We start from the raw sequence: 24,073 nt of genomic DNA, 5'->3' as shown, positions 1-24,073 counted from the left end.
AACTTCACGGAGATAACCTGTCACTTTTCTACACATTTCACATGATGTCACAATGAATTCTGGAAGCAGTCCGCGTAATCGTACTTGTATGACCGTGCGGAGAAATCGATCAAGTTGATCCCGTAGATAATCAAACTTCGACTCAGCTTGCCCCAGAAACAAGTGAATAAAACCAAAGCTCCCTTTTTTTGATATGATGAAACAAATTCGTTTGGCTAGTACGCTTCAATCTGGAGGCGAAAAGAAACACCGCAAATATTCGATGGAAATTTTGTAGAAGAACGGCTGATTGGGCGTCTCGGTGAACCTTGACGGACAGCAATATAAGTGCGCAACAAAGACGTGACAAAGAGGAGAAGGGGACAACGACGCCGTTGGCCATGTGTCGCACACAGCACATTCATTATGCACTAGATCTTGGAGTTAAAAAAGAGGTTGCAGACAGTGGCTCGTGCAAAATTTGACAGAAATCTGCCGTGCCATACATCAGACTTCTCCCTTGCACTAACACTTCATCATACCAATATGCGTCCGGATCGCAAGAGCTTTCATGTGGCACACCGAGGTATTGCGTTGGAACAGTAGACCACTGCAACCGAAAAAATGTTCTGGCACGACGTCACAAAAGCCAAGCAAAAATGCATAATTTTTAAAACAGTTCATCTTGGTTCCGGTAGGTTTACAATATTGTTCAACAAGAGTCGTGACTTGTTTAATGGTTGGATAGTTTGTGGGTTTTAACGTCCCAAAGCTACTCAGGCTATGAGAGACGTCGTAGTGCCCTAGTGAAAAAACTCTACGAGTCACAACAACCTCATACAAATTCTCATACTAAACTCATACTAATCTCATACAAATCTCATATAATCTCATACTGGACTCATTCATCATATGATAAATATATGAGAATAATTGAGATTTGTATGAGTTCAGTATGAGAAATCTGTATGAGGTTATTGTGACTCATACGGTGTTTTTCACTAGGGTGGAACACTCCGGAAATTTAAACCACCTGGGGCTCTATAATGTTCACTGACATCGCACAGCACACGGGTGCCTTGCTTTCCGCCTCCAACGGAAAGCGGCCGCCGAGGCTGGTATTCAATCCCGCATCCTTGGGAACAGTAGTAGAGCGCCGTAACCACTGCACCACACCGGCTGGGTGAAGGTGGGGTAGAAAACGGCAAGAAATGATATTTCCGCGCTCAAGAACTGTTATGAACAATAAGGCGATAGCGTTTAGGGCTCGTTCTACAGTAGTTTAGTTAGTAGTAGTAGTAAAAACACATTATTTTAGAGCCGAAATCAACAGCTCAAAATGAATTCCGCCTGCCACACCAGGCAGAGCTTCTCTTCTTCGTAAGGAGAAGCCCGCCATGTATGCCTGGTGTAATGAGTGTGTGTGAATTTTGCGAAGGGTATGAGCCTAGGAAACAGAGAGACGGAGGTGTGGGGCAGGGTGAATGGCGAGCTCCTGCCCTAATTCTGTGTAGTATTGCGTTATGGCTTTCCCGATCAGAAGACTCTCGTCACACAACGATGGGCAGAACCAGAGGATTGCTGGAGCCCGGTTAATAGTTTCGCGGGCCAGCTGATTACACAGCTCATTTCCAGTAATCCCTGAATGCCAAGGTATCAATCTCAATATGATTGCACGAGGCTTCAGATCAAAATGCGCCATATCTAGGTCAGCGTGCATATTTGAGGGTATGGTTCTCTTTTGAAAGGCATGGAGGGCGGCCTGGGAATCAGTGTACGCAACGTGTTGTTGGGTCGGGGAAAGACGAGTGAATTCCTGGACAGCATGCCCAATCGAAAGAATCTTTATGGTAGTACTGTCTGGTGGGTCTAGACGTGGACCACTAGTGGAATAGAGAGAATCAGGGAAGAGAGGGGAATGTTTGATCTGGGCTGCAGCATCCAGGAATCCGAGTATGGAGGCGTCGGTTAACTCTAGGGTGTGACTGTTTAGGGGCGGCGAGTGTCGGGCAGCCTAGGCTTGCCTGCGCGTGCAGGGTGAAGGATTCGGGATATATTGCGAGGAATTGGTGCTATACGAAGGTTGGAGACGTATGGGTGCCCAGGGACCTGAAGTGCAATGGGCATGTGATTGATTTGAGCATGGGAAAGGATCCATCTTCCTTGCTGTGTAGATGACAGGCGAGCAAATTGACGGTCACGATGGAGATTGAGGAGGGAGCGTTGAGGGAGAAATAAACCGGTGTCGTAGGGACGTAGTGTAGAAGTTTGTATCGGATGTTGGAGGGCCGCTTTGTAAAGCCTGTGCAGAGCGGATTCCAATCTGTCTATCTGGGTTTGCGTTAGAGAAGATATGGAACATAATAAAGGACTTTATTGAGCGCGAGGGCTTGAATAAGACAACAGGCTTGAGCCACATGAGGAGCAGTGCCGTCTGCCTACACGGCGTACAAAATGTGTGACGGTGTGACAGAAGAAAGTGCTTATTTTAGAGCCTGCACGTTTTTGCGCGAATGAAGTGGCATGCCTAAAACGCGACATCTTGAGACTGCGACTATATGTAGCGAGTTCAAATTGAGAGACATAAAGCTGTTGGGCGTTATACTGCCTCTCTGTTTCGCCTCCATTGAAACGCACCCACTGGCGTTGAACCCGGGAAATTCCACGCAGTAGGTGGACGCCCTATCCACTGCGTTACCACAGCGGGCCAACGTGGTTCCGTTGTGCATTAGTGAAATTGTAAACTGGTTCAGAAGGAAGGAAAGGCGCAGTATTAGCCATAGTTCTGGGTCGACAATGGGGCCATGTCATGAAGGAAGAAAGGAAGTAGGAATTAAAAGAGGTGCCATGATGGAGTCTCCAAAAAGCCTCTGCAGTGAGCTAACTTTCGCGGCCGCTGTCGGCACAGTCACAGCAATCAAGTGCCATTTGCATATTTGGCAACAAAAGTTTCTACCACCCTAGCCATAAACACTAAATGAAAGAAAAGCTCCCAAAACACTGCCTGCATGGCTCCAGATGACAGTTGACTGATTACTGGTAGGGATTTACTAATTGTAGTTGTCCAATGGTGTTTCGAACATCGTATAAACGGCCCGAAAATAGGGAGAAGAGAGAGAAAATAGATTTAAGGTTATAATGTGTTATACAGCGCCTACATAGAGTTCGCGTATATAGGAAGGCATTCCAATTCTTTGAAGCTGCTCCATTGTGCCTATAAAACAATATATTTCATTCCCTCGCTTGTTAGAGCCAGAGAGGCCTCTTGGTAGTTGGAAAGTCTGGTGACTATATTGCCGCGAAATTTTCAAAACTAAATTTGTTGTTTTTTAGCAGCAGCCGGCATGCGGCCTTAATACTGTGATTCTGTCACGCATATCGATTCTGTGTTTTTTTATTAATGCTCGATGTCGCGCGAAGCACGTTCACCAGTTTCTTTGTAGCTCAAGAAGCGCCGACATCTGTCTCGCAGATTACGGGCACTCGTGTATGTTTCTACAAAGTTCCAGGTTGTGCTAGTAATAGTTTGCGACGTCATCTAGATGTTTCTGAACCGCCTTTGAATTGCGCGTGGACGTATGCGACAGGCATTTTGGGTTGGACGATCGACGAGCACGTTTGTTGCTTTCGCCGCCAATTTGCATAGTTTATCTGCGGGCGCAAGTCGGCCCAATACAGAGTTAATTTCGGTAGTATCACGCCTGTGTCGTCTTTTCGTGTCTACGTCCTTGTCACCACTACGTGATATCTAATGGAGATGCTGCTCTTCGAGTCCAGGTTTACCCTTTCAAGCCAAGCCAACAGTCATATTCCTGTTGCTACTTAAGCCAGCCGCTGGCATAAAGGGCTCCCAACCCGAACATGGTCTGATGTCGGACCCAATTCGATCTCGGAAGGCATCAACGCTGACAATGGCAAAGCCTAAAGCCCCGGTTGTTTTCGTTAAACAGGTAAGCCCCCTGTTTTTATGGACGACCGGACGAGGATGCAGAAGAATAGCTTGACCTGTCCGAACGCGTGGCAACTTTTAACGCCTGAAACAACGAAACGAAGCTCAGGCAAGTCTACTTTTTTCTTGAAGGATCTGCCAGAATATGGTTCGAAAATCATACGGCCGCTGTGAACGATTGGGCGATTTTCAAAAATGAGTTTTTGACTGCCTTTGCAAGTGTCGTCCGAAAAGAAAGAGCCCAGGCTCTCCTTCAATCAAGACTTCAACTCCCTAACGACGCTGTCCTGGCATACGTTGAGGCGATAAAACTCCTCTTTCGCCGCGCCGACTCTAACATGACCGAAGGAGAGAGAGTGAACTTTTTTAATGCGAAGGGTTAAAGAGTCTTTTTGCAGGGCTTGTGTGGAATCCGCCAACAACCATAGCGGAATTTGAAGTCGAAGCGTCAACCATCGAGAAGATATTGGACACCTGGCTGCACAACTACGAACGACCTCTCGAACCGGTCTACGCAAGCTCCTACATCAGAGCTTCTGAGTGCGGACAGAGCCCTTTGGATCTTATCCAGACGATCGTGCGAGAGGAGCTCCGCTGATTGCTACCATCATCCAAACAACCCCAGGTGGCGAAGCTCGTGGACGTCGTTCGTGAAGAAGTCAAGCAGGCACTGAGGGTTCCTCAGGCAACGGCTTCGACTGCTCCAGTGCAAAAAGCAGCAACTATGAACTATCCGCTGCAGCAAGTCGTTCTGCACCTCGAAGTTAACTTCCAGACCCTCGACGGTACCGCCCTGTTCTTGAAAGCCGCCCGTTGGCCCCCGCCCACCCATCCGACCAACGACCTCCAATCCCCAGGAAGTGCTACGCCTGGAGGACTGCTAACAACCGGCCATTATGCTTCCACTGCAGTGAGGCCGGCCACATTCTGCGCCACTGCCCGCACCGACGAATCGGTCTCCGGGGATTTGCAGTCGACGCTCCACAACCACGCCCAGGTGAACGACCACAAGAAATTGACAACTACCTGCGTAGCGGTGAGATTGCGCCACCAAGCCGTCGGTTCACATCTCCATCGCTGTACAGGGCCCGCTTTGTGTCGCCAGGCCGTACCTATGATGAGAGTATGCGCGGAAGGTCCCCAAGCCCGCGCAGGGGAAACTAAACAGAGCAACCTTTGGAGGTGAGGTTGCTCAACGGCGAAAAGACGAACATCCTCCGCCGCGGACGACAACTAACGACGACGCAGCCATTTCACTGCCGCTCCACACGACGTCATCAACGACAACACGACTAGACTGCAAGCAGACACCGCCGCCCAGCGAAGTAACAACGATATGCCCCGGCCATCACCTGAAGAAACGACGGAGCCGAGATCGGACACTAAGGCCCACGTGCAATGCGAGGACGCGAACAAGTGACCTTGAATTTGATATCGACGGTCGCAGAGTCACTGCCCTAGTAGACACCGGAGCTGACTATTCAGTCATTAGTGGACCGTTAGCCTCTCAGCTCAAAAAAGTTACCACTGCTTGGGATGGCCCGCTGATTCGCACCGCAGGTGGCAACCTGATTACTCCATCGGGACGATGCACTGCAAGAATGACCGTAAATGGGCGTACTTACGCCACCAGCTTTGTGGTCTTGCAGCAGTGCTCCCGCGACGTGATTTTAGGTATAGACTTCCTAAATGAACATAGGGCTATCATCGACCTGCGATCCAAGCTCATCAAGCTCTCTGCAGACAAAGCCATTCCTGCTACGACGACGTCGATGCAACACATCGCTCTAAACGTCCTCGATGAAGAATTGACCGTCCCACCCCGATCAAGCATCGCAGTCTGCGTAGGTAGCGCAAACATCGAAACCGCTGAAGGCATCGTCGAAGGAAATATCCAATTGCTCTTAGAACGAGGTGTCGGCATCGCAAGAGGCATTGCGAAATTCCGGAGAGGTCAAGCTCAGGTGCTGGTAACAAACTTCACCGAAGAATACCGGCATCTCAACAAGGGCACGACGATCGCTTTTCTCGACGAATTAGCCGACCTCAAAGATGTATTCGCCCTCCACGACCAAACACTGGAAGACGCACCGGACCAATTCCGTCAGCCCAAATTTGACATCAACCCGGCATTGACCCACAGCAGGAAAGACCTTATTCTCAGTCTTCTTCGAAGCTACGGGGAGTGCTTCTCGTCATCATCGAAGGTACGACAAACACCACTGGCCAAGCACCGCATTATAACGGACGAACACGCCCGACCTCTGCGCCAAAGCCCTTATCGTGTATCGCCCCGAGAACGGCAGGCCATTCGCGATCATGTTGAGGAAATTCTGCGCGATGACGTAATCCAGCCATCGAACAGCCCCTGGGCGGCACCAGTCGTTTTGGTCAAGAAGAAAGACAGCACACTTCGCTTCTGCGTTGATTACCGCCGCTTGAATAGCATAACGAAGAAGGATGTCTACCCGCTTCCCCGCATCGACGACACTCTCGACCGACTCTGCAATGCAAGGTACTTCTCATCGATGGACCTGAAGAGCGGATATTGGCAAATTGAGGTCGACGAAAGAGATCGCGAGAAGACTGCATTCATCACACCGGACGGCCTTTATGAGTTCAAGGTGATGCAATTTGGCCTCTGCTCCGCACCAGCCAGGTTTCAACGAGTAATGGACACAGTCCTGGCAGGGTTGAAGTGGCAAATTTGTTTGGTATATTTGGACGACGTTGTTGTCTTCTCGTCAAACTTTGAAGACCACCTAAAACGACTACAGACAGCGTTGGAAGCCATCAAGTCCTCGGGAATAACGCTAAAAGCAAAGAAGTGTCACTTCGTCTACGAAGAACTCCGGTCCCTAGGTCACATCGTTAGCAAGGACGGTATTCGCCCAGACCCGGAGAAAACAGCTGCAATCGCACAATTCCCACCGCCTGCCGACAAGAAAGCTGTGCGCCGATTCCTTGGGCTGTGCGCTTATTATCGACGATTTGTCAGAAACTTTTCGCGGATCGCCGAACCGCTGACGCAGCTTACAAAGGCTGACGTACCTTTTAAATGGGAAGCACCGCAAGGAGAAGCCTTCGACGAACTCAAGCGCCGCCTGCAATGCCCTCCCGTACTTGGCCACTTTGATGAAAACGCCAAGACCGAAATTCACACCGACGCGAGCAGTGTGGGCCTAGGAGCCGTTCTCGTGCAGAAGAGTGCCGGACAGGAGAAAGTAATCGCCTACGCTAGCAGGTCACTCACAAAAGCCGAAGTCAATTACTCGACGACCGAGAAGGAGTGCCTTGCAATCATCTGGGCCACTTCTAAGTTTCGTCCATACCTATACGGCCGACCATTCAAGGTGGTAAGCGACCATCACGCGCTCTGCTGGCTGGTTAATTTGAAAGATCCTTCATGCCGCCTTGCCAGATGGAGCCTACGACTTCAAGAATTTCACATGACTGTAGTCTATAAGTCGGGCAGAAAGCATTCCGACGCAGACTGCTTATCCCGCGCTCCCGTCGATGCTCCCCCGAAGGACGATGACGACGACGCCTTTTTGAGACCGGTAAGTGCCAGCAGTTTCGCAGAACAACAGCGATCAGACCCTGAGCTGAAAGCGCTAGCCGATTACTTGGAAGGAAAGACCGCTTCCTCTCCTGGTGTGTTCAGGCGACATTTATCATCCTTCACGTTAAGCAATGGCCTCCTCGTGAAGAACTTCGCACCCAACAAGACCGCGCAGCTTCTCGTAGTGCCTAAAACCCTTCGGCAAGAAATTCTGCAGGCGTTGCACGATGAGCCCACAGCAGGCCACCTCGGATTTGCGCGCACATTGCGTCGAATCCAAGAGAAGTATTACTGGCCGCGACTGCCTGCCGAAGTTGCCCACTACGTGAAGACGTGTCGTGAGTGCCAACGACGCAAGACGCCACCGATCAGACCAGCAGGACTACTAAACCCGATTCCGCCCCCAATCCTGCCCTTTCAGCAAATTGGGATGGATCTCCTCGGCCCCTTTCCATCTTCGTCTATGGGTAACAAGTGGATCATCGTGGCCACTGACTACCTTACCCGTTACGCCGAAGCAAGAGCACTACCAAATGGTACCGCGGCAGAAGTCGTCAAATTTTTTGTCGAACAAATTCTCTTGCGACACGGCGCCCCAGAAGTGCTCATCACGGACTGGGGAACGGCGTTTACGGCAGAGGTGACGCAAGCCATCCTGGAATACAGTCACACAAGCCATCGACGAACAACTGCGTACCATCCCCAGACCAATGGCCTCACGGAGCGCCTGAACAAAACGATCGCGGACATGATCGCTATGTACGTCGACGCTGAACACAAGACCTGGGACACCATCTTGCCGTACGTGATCTTCGAGTATAACACGGCAGTCCAGGGGACTACCAGAGCGACCCCGTTTAAGCTTTTGTACGGTAGGGAGCCCACGACGACGCTCGACGCAACGCTGCCGCACGTAACCAGCGAAGACAACCTTGACGTCGCCGCCTACCTGCAGCGTGCGGATGAAGCCCGACGACTTGCACGGCTGCGTATTAAAGACCAACAGCGCACCGACAGACGACGATACAATTTACGACGACGCCACGCAGAGTACAATCCAGGAGACCAAGTGTGGGTTTGGACACCAATTCGCCGTAGCGGATTAAGTGAAAAGTTGTTGCGTCGATACTTTGGGCCATACAAAATCATTCGCCGCGTCGGACCACTGGACTATGAAGTCATTCCCGACGGAACGTCAGCATCACAACGGCGACGCGCACGCCCAGAAATTGTACATGTTGTACGACTGAAGCCATATTACGCGCGTTAAAGAATCCGTGGCAGTGTTTATGTTTAAGTTCCTTTGTTTTGGAACATCAAGGCGATGTCTTTTTAAGGGGGGAGTAATGTCGCGAAACCTTCAAACAGTATTTGTTGTTTTTTAACAGCCGGCGGCATACAGGCTTAGCACTCTGATTCCGGATCGCGTATCAGTTCTGTATTCTTTGTTTCTTATTGCTCGATGTCGCGAGTCACACCTTTATCAGTTTCGTTGTAGCGCAAGATGCACCGAGATCTGTCTCGAAGGTTCCGGCCACTCGGGTGTCTTTCCACAATGTTCCAGCCCGTGCAGGTAGCTGTTTGCGACGTTATCTAGATTGTTCTGTGCACCCTTTAAATTGAGCGTTGACGAGTGTGATGGGCATTCCTTGTCCGACGACCGACGAGCGCGTTTGTTGCTATCGCCGCCGCCGAGTTGCTTAGTTCTTTTGCGGGCGCAAGTCAGCCCAAATAAAGAGTTTCTTCAATGCAATCATCGACCCTTCATTTGTGTCGTCGACCTCGTCACCACTACGTGACAATATCGTTACATCGTTCTTTTAACCTTGTGTTCAAACACCTGCCGGTGTGGCCTCTATAACTCATTCCATACAAGGGAATGTTACACAGAATACGATTATCACAATCAAAAAATCTTTGTGCGCAATTTCGCACGTGTTGACTCTATCTTTCAGATCTTGACTCATTTTGTAGCAGAGACTCATTACCTTTTTCGGAGCGCTAACAAGAGATGAACGTTATGTCTACTTGCTACTTTCATTAAAGCGTAGGATACATTGTGTACATACGGAATGATGACATCATAAGTAGCTTAACCTAAATTCGTTTTCCGTATCCTTTTGCTGTTACTCGAAGTTTGTAGGTGCTTTTTCGCAACTAAGATAAAAGCTGGTCACGGTATCCATTTGCCTTTAGCCTATCAAGTTGTCCTGTTGGTACATGCTCCCCTTAATAAAAACATGATTTCTTAATGAAATGCTATAAACTATTGGATGCTTGATTTTTTTTTCACTAGTTTAGTGTGTGCGGAATGATAGCTTAACCATTTTACAACCATTCAACTCAAGTTTTGTTTCTAGCAATTGTAGGAAACCTGAGATACTAATACGGGATTTGTTCTAGAACCTAACTGTTCTAAACTGATCCATACATTCTTCTACAGCAGTTAAGGCTGCCGCGACCGGTATACTAAAGTGTATATATTTAACATCAACAGACACACAGGCAACCCCGGGGGCCTTCTTTCGGGAAAACAGTGACATTTACGAAGTCCTAAATCTTAAACGGGTCATCCAGCTGCAAACGTGAAAGGTGCCGTCTTAAAAAGCGTGCAAACCCCTCTCTGCCAAGTGCCTCTGTCGTCAATCATGGCCAGGAACAGTTTCACTTCCTTGTGAGGTTTCACCGTAAGCATCGGTGTCATGTTCAGCTGCATCTACAAACTTATAGTGACAGCAAGAAGGTGCGGAAAAAAATTTAGGGCAAGGTACCCAAGTGGTCATCATTCCGTATGCACAAAATATATCCCAAGCTTTAAAGAAAGTAGATAGTAGATAGAATGTTCACCTCGTGTTCATCGCTCCGAAAAAGGTAATGAGCCTCTGCCATAAAATGAGTGAAGATCGGAAAGACAGAGTCAACACCGAGAAACATATTTACATGTTATATTGGCATCATGTATAACATTTCCTTGTCGTGTGGTACGAGTATATATGCCAGACCGTCAGCTGTTTGAACACGAGGTAAAGGAAAACTGTAGTGATATTGGTAAAATCACTAAACCTGAAAAGCTTGATCCCCATTGCGCAAAACGCAAACGCACGCCAGAATTTTAAGGAGCCACAACCGAAGGCCGTTGAAAAGAAAGAAGAGAAACCAAAATAATAGAAGCGTTTCCGATATGGGAAGGCAGAGAAGACAAGTGCGTAAGCACATCTTCAGTTACGCTGACAACTCATGAAATAAAACTAATAAAGGAACGTATACGCGTATACACTGCCTGTGCAACGAGATTGCGAGATTTATTTTTCTCAGGAAATGCGCGTGGACTGTTTTAATGGTAACCCTGTTGTAAATAAACCATAGTTGTGTGTGCGTGCTTGTCCTGCGTATGTACGTCTTGCTGCTTCCTTGTGGGCCTGTTTATAGCCTGGCGCGTAACTTTCTCGAGAGGAGCTCGCGAGGTAAACAAAAAAATATTTTACTGGGGTTTGTTTCTCTTTGATAAGATTGAGAACACCCAGCTATTCGGAACAAGCGGACGTTTTCAACTCTAAGGTGTGTTGTGAACACAAGTGTAATGCAGAAGCGGACAAAAGTGCAATGCAGATGCATTGCTACTAGCGTCCTTTTATTTTGCAGAAGTGGCTTTGAAACCTCCGTCGAGCTACAACTAAAAAAAAAGGAACTCCTCACCAGTCGCTTTTCATTCGATGCCGATGGAAATTGATCAGCTTTCGTGGGCACTGCGTGTGACCACTCGGCCATTTTTGTAGCCTCCGTTATCTTTTAAGTCTGGTTCTTAAAGTTCTAGGGACCGGCCGTTCACGCTTCGACTCGTAGCCCATCATATCATTTGTCCTCGCTTCCTCTGACCGACTTGCATTAGACTTTATTTTGGCCTTCGTTGAGAATGTGGTATGTAAACCAAGCAAAACGTAGCTAAACATGGCAAGACGGGGAAAAGCAACCCTAAACGAAGTAAAGCATACCTAAGAAGTGATAAACATTGCTTCTGAGTATATATCGCTTCTAAACCAAGCTAGAGCACCGATAAATGCTAATGACACCAAGACTTTAAATATATCGACGAATCATCCCTCGCGATGCTTTTATTTTGCCCATTATATCAGAAACGTACCGCTTTGTTTTTCTATGCACTTCAAAATACTGTGTGCAAACGCAAGCCCAGCTTTCACAGGGAGATTTTACTACGGGTCGGGATATCTTAATATCCTCTATAAAATATGCACATAACATGGTGGCTCAAGTATCTAGTTTTACGAAAATAGTTTCCAAATCAGCTCTTGCTGGGTTTCTGTAGTGGACGTTACTGTTCGGTGCGAGCACTAGATTTATACTGCAAGCAAATTTGCGCTGCGAAGTGGAATCTTATGGATTCCCGATATGTAAGTTAATACATTATTAACACTGTCTCATAACACTATACTGCTGCATCGAAACAGTGCTTAGTTTATAATTTACTATTACGTTCCAAACAGGCATCAACTTTCAGGCTCACTTCAAAGGATCTATTTTTAACATTCGACTTTGTGAGGTATTTTACCACGCACAAATATCCCAACACGCAACCAAACCCAGTAGGAAACAACTACAGAACATTTTCTGATGTTACGACAGAATTTCTGTGCGGTTTTTGACGGGAAACCTGTTGCGACAACAGAACGTTCTGTAGTAACATCAGAAATTTCTGTAGTTACCACAGAAAAGTGGTACAGAACAACAGACAACAGAAATATACTACAGAAAAACTACGGAAAAGTACTACAGAACTGCAGAAAAATCTGATAGTTACGACAGTACTACAGGATATTTTGTCGTATTTTTGACACAGTTCTGTAGTTTTTTTCGACTGGGAATCTTCCATTTGACCGTGCTCAAAGATTACCCGCTACTATCGGCATTCAACCCGCGTCTTTGGTACCAGCAGTCGAGCTCCTTCCCCACGCAAAAATATCCCAACGCTAAACCAAATCTTGCGTTTGACAGCGGTCAAAGCATAACCGCTACCACCGGCATTGAACCCGCGTTCTTGGGATCAGCATTCGAGCTCATTCACCACTGAACCAACAAAACTGAGTAGAATCCAATGCAATGTCCAGAAAGCTAGTTATGGGAACTACCAACGAAAGAAACAACACCAAAACGTCAGCTTTCAGTCTTCATCCATGTAATCGAAGGCAGCAGCAAACATATCTGGTTCCCATGTCCTGTGACGGCATAGGACCCTGTACATTCCTTTAATACACGAGTTTGTTCCTATTCCAAAGCCCACCTGGAATATGGAAGCCACCCGCAGGTTGTAAAGCAGTGGGACCAACGCAAAAGCTGCCGTGACACCCGCCAAAGGAATGCCGGCGAAGACCCAGGTCACGTGGAAGCCGTAGGCGTAGTAATGGCCCACGAAGCTCACCACGCCCACGGCGGTTGCCACGGACGCCACCACAGAGATGGCCAGGGCAGCTGGGGGTAGACTGCGTCCACCCAAGAAGGCTTCCAGGATAGCCGACGCTCCTCCGCTTTCTTCTCTCGGCGTCTGCTGCTGATAAGACCACATGGAATAGCTAAGGGTTCCTGTCCCACTAGCTTTGTGAACATCATGGCCTGGGTCATTGCCAAGCGTTCTTTCGACGTAACTTATTAGTCGTGACGATTTATTTTTCAGGGTAGGAACTCCACAAATATTTTATTTGCGAAACAAAAATCACCTTCTTGCTGCAAGCAAATTTCATAACTTTATATTTCATCGGTGTCTGCCCTTCTTTGCTTTTTCAGGTGTAATATGTTCTCCCTAATTCTCTCCCCATGGGGGTAATTCCGCTGTTGGGTCTATAAGGTAAATAAATTATTGTAAAATAAGGTCTCATGGTTATACTCTTACATACTCTTTTACGATTGAGAGTGTGGGCAATTATTTTGTCGAGAAGTCGCAAAAGCAATAATTCAAAGTAGAACAGGCAAGCCGATTTCTCAGTTTTTTTTTTGTAGCTACTGCATCTGTAGTAAGTTGTTCCTTATATCTCGTAGTAACTGTAGTTACTGCACGATACATGTTAGTCACTTACTAACACGTACATAAATAACCTCTGTAATAACGGTAATGCGCGCTCGTGACCTATGTACTAATGTTAAAATTGCAATGGGCTCAAAGCTCACCATGGCGACTGCATTTAAAATTAGGTTATTATCTAATTCCGTGCGTACTGAATATTTGGTTTACCTGAACAATTTACGGCGATAAAACGCATTTATAGAATGAAATGCAAAAGCGTAGTCATTTTTCATTCCGCCTACATATTGATGAACTGAATACTGAAGACGTTTCAGGCAAGTTTGACGTTTGGTATTTGAGGCGAAAGCCTTTAATGCCTAATTGTTGTCGACAAAAGGTTGTCAGCAGCAGGTTGTCAGCAGAGATATCACGCTTTCGAGAGCGAGAATTAAATATAAGTTAATAAACCTTGTCTCTAGCAGGAATAGAAACTACATCCCTTGGATGCCCAAAAAAAACACTTGAACACCTGCGCCATGCCCCCTTTTTTTTTTATTTCCTGTTAACAATGAAAATGATACTGTTGGTGACAAACTTTTAATGATTTGAAAAGGATGGAGGTATGCATGAAACGGATCTTTGAAGATCCAGCCCTTACAGATACTAGGTGGGGTCCCTAGTGCGGGACCCCAGTGGCGTCGGCCGCTGCCCGGGCGCGCTCGACCAATGCCTTTTGGGCCTGCAGGTCATAGCAGCCGAGCAGGGTCGCCTCCCAGTCCTCCCGAGTGGGATTGTGGTCAGGAGGAATAGATGGGTTGTATGGGCAAGCCCACAACATGTTATAGATGTCCGAAGATTTATCCGCACAATGGGACAAAGTCGAAGTACATTACCACGAAGAGCTGTACCATCACGACAGGTCATGACGTCACTAGGAGATTCATGCATATATGAAGCTGATCCAACCGGGCATCCGATCCAGGCGTCTGTGCGGCGCCTTTCATTTATTTGCCGCTTAGTAAATCGCCTTACCACACAGCAAACAAAAGCAGTCTCTGATGTTTAGGAGGAGTTAGTACAGTTGGCATCTGCGGCGTTTTAAATTGATTTGCAGGGTGTGAAAGCGCAGTATCTCTCACAATTCTGCGCGGACACATGTACTGCGGCTTGAAGGAAGGGAGGAATGTCAGAGTAAAAGAAGGGAATGAACAGAGGTGCCGTAGTAGAGGGCTACGATCCACCGCGCTATAATCCCTGATTGATTGATTTATAGGAAGAGAAAGGCGCGGTAACTGCTTCACTTGTACTCTGTGGACAGCCGCACTATAATAATTTTGGCTTCATCGTACTTTAGTCGCCCAAAGTGCGCTCTACAATTTTGCTGTTCCAATCAGCGTATACACGCGGCGCCATTGAAATAAAGTATATCCGTGTATAATGCCGAGTGATTTGCAGTCAGGTATACATTTTGCTTATATTCTTCGTAACATGTTACCTTGCTCTCCCATGCTCCAATTTTTGTTGTAATCTTCCCGCTATTTATTCTATTGAGGCGCTACTCTTCTAATTTTAGACATTTCGGTTGTTATCGAATTCAGGTTCTACACGGAACACGTGGGGCAGTGTATTTACAGTTGGTGAGAGATATATCGAACTCCAAGGAGATATTTAAACAGCTCCATATATTGATAATTCGATATACACAACATACCACCATATGAGCTCCTTTGTAATCCAGAAGCTTGAATGCGGTGTACCCATGTTGACGGCGCGTTTCTTGAAGCGATTCTCTTCTCTTCGACCAAATAGACGCCCGAACGCGCCATTCATCAAAAAGGGGGTGTGTTTGGGGCACCTCTATTTGAAAAACCGTGGAATGAAGCACGTCCTCCAAAAATATATTAGTCAGAAATAAGTTCGTCTCAGATTGTGCTACTCACCCCATGCAGTTGCATTTCGCGCCTCGTGGCACATGTGCCTTTGGGCTTAAGGTTGACATAAGAGCTGCTGCAAACGGTGTCTGGAGAAAAGCGAGCGCTGATCATAAAAGGTCTAACTCTCTTACTAGGACACAACAAACGCAAAAATAACTAAGGTAAAATAGGGTCACACTCTGAAGCTTATTTCTTCGTCCCCTTTAACCGCAAAGGAGACCACGCGTGAGCCGCGGCAAGCCTTCGGTCAGCACGGCTGGCTTCACTGCATAGTACCTTGAGCACCTGACGCTATCGTCTCTGCATGACAGCAGTGTCACGTTCAAAAACATGCAAGGCCCAATGGCACTTTAAAGCAGATTTGACGCATCTCGCTAAGTGGCTTTACAGCGTTAGCGTTTCCTGCCGCTGTAAAGCGTTGTCAGCCGCTGCGGATGAGAAGGTTGGCTGTTCCTGGCCCTACCTGGTTGGCACGGTAGGTCAACACTGCTTGCGGCGGGGGCTATCCAGCCAGCAAATTTTTTATCTGTTGTAGGCCGACATTGCCCCCGCCACCGCTTAGGTGGTGGACGACGGCTCTTGTGGCGCGCGTCTTTCTCCCTCGCTCCTTTTTCTTTTTCCTCTACTTTCTCCCTTCTGTCTTCACGAGGCAGCAGAGGGGGCTCAGCTACAGAGCCAGTAGCAAGCACGTGCACTTTCTTTTCTTTCTTCCTACAGCCACAACAACAGCCGCTGCCCACGGTCCCCAGCAGACTTATCAATGGGCGCGAAAATTTACCGTGGGTGCGCCATTACAAAAATGCTCCTTGCAGGCGCACTGCGCGCAGTTCACACTATTGAAGGCCCCATCGAATTAGAATTCGATGAACGCAAGTATCGGTCTTACACCTTGGCACGGGAGTTTCAAGGATATATTCTGAGTGTTCGACATATCGAAGATTGTCTGCATATTAAAACAATTACTTGATAGCCTGGAAGCTTGCACATGCTGCTAATTCTAGTTATTCCGGTTTGTCTTATCTATAATATCAATACCAACGTACCTGGTTTCGCCTGCGGCCGAAGGAAAAGTACAGTCCAACGATGTATCCGACAGCTGTCAGCACGGAGAACACGATCCCATCGGCCGCATCCATGCTCTTCGCAGACGACAGGAAGTGTCTGTGATGCTCTGAAGATAACGTGTACCACCCAGACGCGCTCGAATTTGGAGGCAAAAGTATCTAGCTTTTCTTTTGTTTTCTTCGTTATAGGCGGTACAATTTTTCAATCGAGCCTCTTGGCACAACTGCGAGGCTAACGAAGCGCTTTCATGTGTCAGTTATGGAATAAATGTGGACTAAAGCAATAACCATAAGTAACGATATTCCGCACTAGGCGAGCCAGCAGCAAATATCTTATAGCGCAATTCAAAAGTTCAAGCTCTCGCGGTACTCAAACCTATCGAACGAAGATTTAGGTCAAGCGGCACTCTACCGCAAAAAAATTACTCGTGTACAAAACTCTATACGGGCAACTGACGGTGCGCTTGAACAGAAGGACAGGCTTGGTCCACCGAAAGCATCCCTTCCTTTTACGCAGTTTCCTGTTCATCACATGTGGCAACAGCAATCTAAAATAAGATGCACGAGTAGTGCATGTGTTGCGAAAGGCATTATGATTCAACAATAAAAAAAGAGCGACTCAACTGTTGCGTTCGTTGGACGACGCCAGGCTCAGGCTTTGCTCAATTCAGGTCCAGCTGCATCACCACCGCAGCACTCCCAGCAGACCTGTATTCAGCAGAGAAAAAGTAATACCACATAATATTCGGTATCATTCAGGTACGCTTGCGGGCTGTAGGTTAAAAAAAACTAAATTTCACAAGAATATGTACTAGGCCTCGAGAGCAGAGCTTTTGTTTTGTTTCCTCCTAGAAACCTACATGACGGCCAGGACAATACATCTGATAGTGCTCGGGACCCTATATTTCCTTTTTTTTTTTCTGCTGAACGTTCGCGAAACCAACAGGAAATGAACGAGACTCTCCTGTTCTATTGCTCTACAAGTACGGATCATTCAGCGATGTTTAGCGTACTCGCTGACAGAAATCGATATGTAACGCTTTGTCGGGAACGTTCACTGGTTAAAACGTACTAGCTCTAAGGAGATGTAATTGCTAAACAAGTTTATTTGGCCAAAAAAAGGGAAAAACACGTATCTATCGTTATCAGTGGCTTCTGTGGTATCCATATTTGCGTTTAATAGCAAATTGTTGAGGACACATGCTAATGCTGTAGATACTCCCGCTGTTGGCACGCTCACCCCTCTTAGCTATATTTTGTGATACACTCTAGGCGCAATAACTGCAACATTTAGGAAAACGCAGAACAAGCCACTATTCCCTTAATTGTATGATTATCATCTATGCCGTCATAGGCGAAATAAGACCAGGAAAAAAAGCCTTTCGCTTTTTACATTTAGTTACTAAATAACGTTCGTATATTCCTTGGCCCAAAATTTGCAGCGAATGCTGTGTGGCTCAACAAACATCGACACGAAAAATTTCAGTCGACCATTCCGGCAGCATTTTCATAAAGCTAGACAACTTGCCTCGGTCCAGATTTAATTTGCCTTACAGAAATGTTTAAACGATATTGCAATCTCGTTGCTCGCCATCAACTGACCTCGCTTTTAAGCATTCAAAAAAGAAAAAAAAAACATATAATTAAATATATTCACCTTGAAGTGCTAAATGTTATAGCTATATTATGTTGGTAGCAATTTCAATGAAGTGGTAATGTTTCTAGCAATAAGTATAGTAATTATAGTATGCTGCCTGCGTTTTCTTTTTCTCTTTTTACGTTTATGAAGGTTATTTCTTCGTACAAGAGATCGCACTTTCTGTTTCGTGGCGGCGATGACTATGTAATGTGTCAAGTCTTGCATTTCCTAATACGTTTTATCTTGTGTGAAGTCAAGAAGAAGCAATGGAATTATGCAGGCAGTGTATTAAAGAGAGCAGATGACCCGTAGTTTGCTTTGAAGATTGCGGTGATATTTTGTTTGCGATGTTTATTGCCTCAGGGCACAAAAATGCTATGAAGGATGAAGGGTGTGATCAAATAAATGAGTAAAGGTTGGCTGATGCAATGAAGTCGAGGAGTGAACGATGATGTGTTCTTGCGTCCAAGCCGCGTATGACTGCAGATTATGGGGAGAGAGGCCAGCTGCCACCAGATGCCGGATAAGCGTTGGCTTGAGCGCTGGACATTCCCACAGCAGGTGATGGATGTCAGCTTCTGTATTTCAGGATTTGCAGACGGGGAATCCAAGGTGTGGATACCAACGTCGAAATTGAGGCCACTTTCTGATCACTGCCAGTGTTATGGCCACCCCAACTCAAATCCTCCGAAGTGCCACCTCCTGTGCACGTGTTAGACCACGCGGGATGCTTACCGTACACCGAGGTATAAGTGCACGGGTACGGCGTCGGAGGTGTTCCTTTCTTGATAAAAGTAGAGTAGCATTGTCAAATTTTATGAGGTTCGGCGATGTCGAGGTTACGGGTGAAAGGCGGGACGTAGAATCTGCCTGACTTTGAGCCCATAAAAGGTCACTTGGAGTCTGTTCAATGCGAATTGGCTGTGGTATGCATGCCGCTAGATTGTGTATGTTTTGCCAGATTTCTGTGCTACCACTAACGAGTCTAACTGGCTTTGTCACCCGAAGGGCATAAGTGTGTATGACGAAACGGGCTGTGGGAGGCATGGGAATGACGGTCACAGAGCGAATCGCCTCTTGCACTGCAAGCAGTTGCGCACAAAAAGAAGATGGAGGTTCCGGTAATTGAAACTTTGATGTCCTTTTCAGTGAAGACTTGCTAGAGCAGTGAACTGCAGTTGTCACTTCGCATGATTGGATGCACGCGTCGACGTAAATTATAATGGATCCCTGTGGCAAGCGGGCGTCTTGTTCTATAATTCGCTCGTGAAGTGACGGCATTTTTCCCTGTGTTCTAGGCAGTCCTGAATCAGTTGGCTTGTTATCGCTCAGCTGTACAAAATGCCAAGGAGGAAGAACTGGCAGCGGCGGGGGTAGAAGTGATTGTGACGAACCGTAAGCCGTCAGAGCGAACGTTGCGTGAGAGAGGGTGCCCTTAAGTCTGCGTGCATCACGTCGATGCTGCACCAATTCTTATTTTCTGCTTAGCTGCGCGTTTTCTTAGAGTGCCACGATTGGTGTGATGCGAGGGAGGCAGGTGATGACCCTCATTGCCTCTCGGTTGATGGCGTCAAGGCGTTCCCATTGTGCCTGGTCAAATACTGAAATTGGGTCTTATAAACAAGGCGCGGTTGAATAATTGCCCTCACCAACTGTCTTGCAACATCTGAGCGAGCGCCACCCATTTTTTGAGCAATTCGTCTGATCATACATATAGTTTGTAATGCCCAATTAGCCAGTCTTACACCAGCTGAAGTCGCCACCGAATTCCCTAACCTCGCCTCCTGGCGTGATTTCCTGGCGGGCGTATATTTTCAACAAAGAGTATTTGAGTGATATACTCTTTGTTCAAAATATACGTCCGACAGGGAGCCGGGTCAAAAGGCGAGGTTAGGAACTTGGCTGGCGACTTCAGCTGGTGTAACACTGGCTAATTGGAGGGTTGTGAGTGAAACATTTTCACAGCAGTTGGGAAACTGGACTGATCTTTAGGAAATCAGTGCATAATGGGCATATTACACTGCGACTGATTTTATTCGCAACGTTCCCATGGTCTAAGTCAGGGGTTCTCATACTGGGCTGCCTGCAAATGGTTGCACTACTTGGAACGCTTTTCATATCCACCTAGCACGTGAATTGAGGCACGCCTCAAACCTTTCGCTGGTGGGTAGTAGAATGTACTGTAATCTCTCATGGCTGACTATTACAATATACATCCTCACATTACACAGTAGGACTCCAATATTATACTGTTGGACCCTCGTTAGGCAGTCCACGGCTGTTTATTCTTCTGTGAGAGAAAAAAACATGAATTGCATTTGTAATTTCGAGTAAAGAAGCCAACAGACGGAGAGGTTATGAAAGGTGTAGGGGATGTTTTTTAGCTTTATATTTTGTTATTAATCTGAATTAGTGATTTCATATACTGAGGGAGAACCACAATTCATTACAAAAGAGAAACAAACGCAACGCACTGATGACGGCAATTGAACCCACGACATGTCGCCTCCGATGCTTTTACGAACTAATCTCCGTCGATTTAGGTCAGTTGGTAAGAGCACCAGTGCCACTGACTGCAACGGTGATCACACCTATGACGCAGCAAAGGGTGCTAAGAATCTGTCGCCCCTGACAGGGCGCCACTGGGCACTGACCTTGGAAACGTTTAACGCAAGAACCCTAGTTTGTAGGGGAAGTTGAGCAGTGTTTTTAAAAGAACAAGCGGGTATTAACGGGCTCAATAAGGATTATTGATGTTACGAGGCCAATTTTGGCATACACTGTACTAAATGGCGGGCACGTATTCCGTTTCGAGGTTTACCTGAGAGACAAATATAGTTAGGGGGTCAATAGGTGGTTTAAACCTTCGGTTTATTACTCTTACATGTAGTCAAAATGATATGGCAGTAGAGAGCTTCTACGAAGATGCAGATACAGCAACGAGGAGAGTAAAAATGTAGTATATGGTACCGACGAGCGATATCAATGCCAGGTCAATGTAGGCAACAGCAGGCTGGCGATGAGGTAGTGGGTAATTATGACATTAGAAGCATCTCTCAGAAGACCGTTGCTGCTGGCAGCGCAATTAAATGTTGATGGCAGTAAAGTTGATCTGTCTATGGCCGAGGAGCTGGCCAGGATAACGCCGGCAATAATTACAACCGTGTCTTTCTACTTTGTCTTCGAAAACACTCCCCAATGCCCCTCTCCGCCACCCTTTCTACCTGCCGACCTCGAGCTCGCTGGTATGATGCCGGAGACGTGAGCGTAGGTTTTCTGAACTGTTGTGGATATGAAGGAAATGAGCTTCTGGAAACAATTTCAGATGTCTAATGTCATACTGGCGCCCTGAAAATAGGGACATTTAAAGAAAATGCATGTCTCAATGTTGGGACTGTTGGCTATGAGCTGTCACTGCATTTTTGTAGGCGCTAAGCGCAAAGAGGCGAAGGTCAAACTTCTCTGCCTTCCGGAACATACAGATGTTTTTATACACGTTTCAGTTTAGGTGTACGCTAAAGTCACCCAGTTTAACAACTGCCAATTTCAATTATCAAACGTCAGTTATAAGGGCATGATGCGCAATGATGCCTGGGTGCCCTGGTATGAGCTCTTACAAAATGTAGTGTGTACCCAGAAAGCTTGACACGACAAGGCTCGCTAAATTGAAGCCGCCATACGAGCTGAAAGCTAAATCCGGATTTCAGGTCCAGTGCTACCCTACTTAGTATCTGTAACACTTGCTCTGTGGATACCTGAACCGCGCCATAAGGGGAGGCCGGAAGATGGCAATGAAAGCATAAAGAAAGAGGTGCCATAGTCGAGGGCTCCGGATGAATTTCGACCACCTGGGGTTTTTAGTAACGTGCACAAACAATAATAATAATATAGCTTCACAGGAAGGAAAAGGCGCAGTATCTGTCACACTTGTTTCTCTGGAGACCTGGACAGCGCCGCGCCGTAAGGGAAGGGAGGAAGGTGGGAGTGAAAGTGGATAGAGAGAAAGAGGAACCGTAGTGGAGGGCTGAAGGGCAATTTTGACCACCTGGGGATCTTTAACGTGCACAGATATCGCACAGCACACGGACGCCATTTCGTTTCGCCTCCATCGAGAGAGAGAGAGAAGAAACCTTTATTTAGACGGATAGTTATATAGGGCCGGGCCGAGTTATATTGCCCTACTAGATGGCCAGCAGGTCAAGCCTGTTAGCGACCTCGTAGGCACGCTTGAGGATCCGGTCTTGTATGCACGGGTCCGAGCTGCGCAGCAGGGTCTCCCATCATCTGGATGCAGGATTTCTCCTAATTCTGGAGGTGGGGGGTACTCCTTGAATCCCCAGAGTATATGGTTGAGGGTAGCTCTTTCATCGCACAGTGTGCAGTCGGGAGAAAATTGGCTGGGGAAAATATGTGAGAGAACTACCGGGTTTGGAAAGGAGTTTGTTTGGAGTCTCCTCCAGGTAATTTCGTGTCCTTTGCTTAGACGCTTGTGCGGGGGCGGAAACTTCCTTCGTTCAAGGCGGAAGTGGTTTGTTAAATCATGAAATGATATAAGATTATCTTTGGCTGTCCCAAGAGCGGAGTTGGTCACCGCCCGGCCGACTAAACCTCGGGCTGTCTGGTGAGCCGCCTCGTTTCCAGGGTTGCCAGAATGTGCCGGTACCCAAATCAGTTCAATGTCCCTATCTGGGAAGGGAATCTTATTAAGAATATTTAGAGTAGATTGTGCAATTCTACCTCGGGCGAAATTGTGTATGGCAGTCTTGGAGTCGCTGATGATAATATCTGCCTCTGAATTTGTAATGGCTAAAGCGATGGCTGCCTCCTCAGTCATTGCGAATGTGCGTACACGCAGGGAGGCCGAGAATGTAGCTTGTGTTCCCGTAACCCCTGCCACTGCAAATGCTCTTTTTGGAACTGCATACTCAGCCGCATCAACGTAGATAACACCCGGTTGGTGCTTATGAGTCTTATGAAGAGCCAGAGCCCTGGCCATCCTCCTACCCTCGTGGTGTATAGGATGCATGTTTTTGGGCAGAGGCTTAATGGTGAGCCGCTTCCTGATTGGTGTGGGTAGATCTCTCGGTTCATCTATTTCTGGCTCTGAATTTGCGTCCAGTGCGCCGAGAATGGTCCTGCCTGTTTTAGTTTTTGTCAGCCGCGCCATCTGTGTGGTGATGTGGGCCGCGCAAAGTTCCTCGAGTGTGTTGTGAATGCCGAGTTGAAGAAATTTTTCTGTAGATGTGTAATGAGGAAGCCTTAGTGCCGCTTTGAATGCTTGTCTGATTAGGCACTCCAGCTTGGTCTTCTCTGCGGCATAAAGCTGTAGGTAGGGCACTGAGTAGGTGAAGCGACTGATAACAAATGCCTGCACTAATCTGCACAGGTCTTTCTCTTTCATGCCCCTTCTCCTGTTGGCGATTCGTTTAATCAGACGGATTGTCTGATGGGTAGTGGCAGAAAGCCTGTTAATCGTCTCCGCATTGTTGCCATTACTCTGGATGAAGAGGCCCAACACCCTCAGTGTCTGGACTTCCGGTATGGGTTGTCCGTTAACCTTAACAGTAATGGGAATAGAATCTTGATGTGCTCGCCTACCTCTCCCCTTACCTCGAATGACGAGGAGTTCAGATTTAGACTGTGAGCAAGTGAGTCCTGCTTGTGCGGCGTAATTTTCTACCTGGTCAACTGCCAATTGAAGAGTTTCCTCGATTTCGCCCTCGTTACCTTTATTGGTCCAGAGGGTGATATCATCAGCATAGAAGGTGTGGTGCAAATTTGAAATTTCGGCTAGCATACCTGGGAGGCGGATGAGTGCCAAATTGAAGAGAAATGGGGAAAGGACCGAGCCTTGCGGTGTAGCTTGTGTTCCTAACGTTATTGGGGCGGATGTTATGTTTCCTAGTGTTATGACGGCTGTACGTTTAAACAAA

General features: G+C 47.1%; 1 protein-coding gene across 1 annotated transcript in view; it reads right to left on the bottom strand.

Annotated features, from left to right (window-relative positions):
* LOC146174235 (putative sodium-dependent multivitamin transporter) overlaps positions 1–16,585 on the bottom strand; it is a 64,514-nt gene extending 47,929 nt beyond the window's left edge. Inside the window, exons 1-2 of the mRNA XM_084583871.1 lie at positions 16,481–16,585; positions 12,787–13,047 (exon numbers count right to left, since the gene is read on the bottom strand). Of these exons, the coding sequence (XP_084439997.1) occupies positions 12,787–13,047; positions 16,481–16,573 (354 nt within the window). The 5' untranslated portion in view covers positions 16,574–16,585. The remainder of the gene's footprint in view (positions 1–12,786; positions 13,048–16,480) is intronic.
* Between the last annotated feature and the right edge of the window lie 7,488 nt (positions 16,586–24,073).

Source organism: Amblyomma maculatum, chromosome 11, assembly GCF_055883805.1.
Source record: "Amblyomma maculatum isolate TAMU_Amacu chromosome 11, ASM5588380v1, whole genome shotgun sequence".
Classification (NCBI taxonomy): domain Eukaryota; kingdom Metazoa; phylum Arthropoda; class Arachnida; order Ixodida; family Ixodidae; genus Amblyomma; species Amblyomma maculatum.
This window is presented reverse-complemented; position numbering and strand designations above follow the sequence as displayed.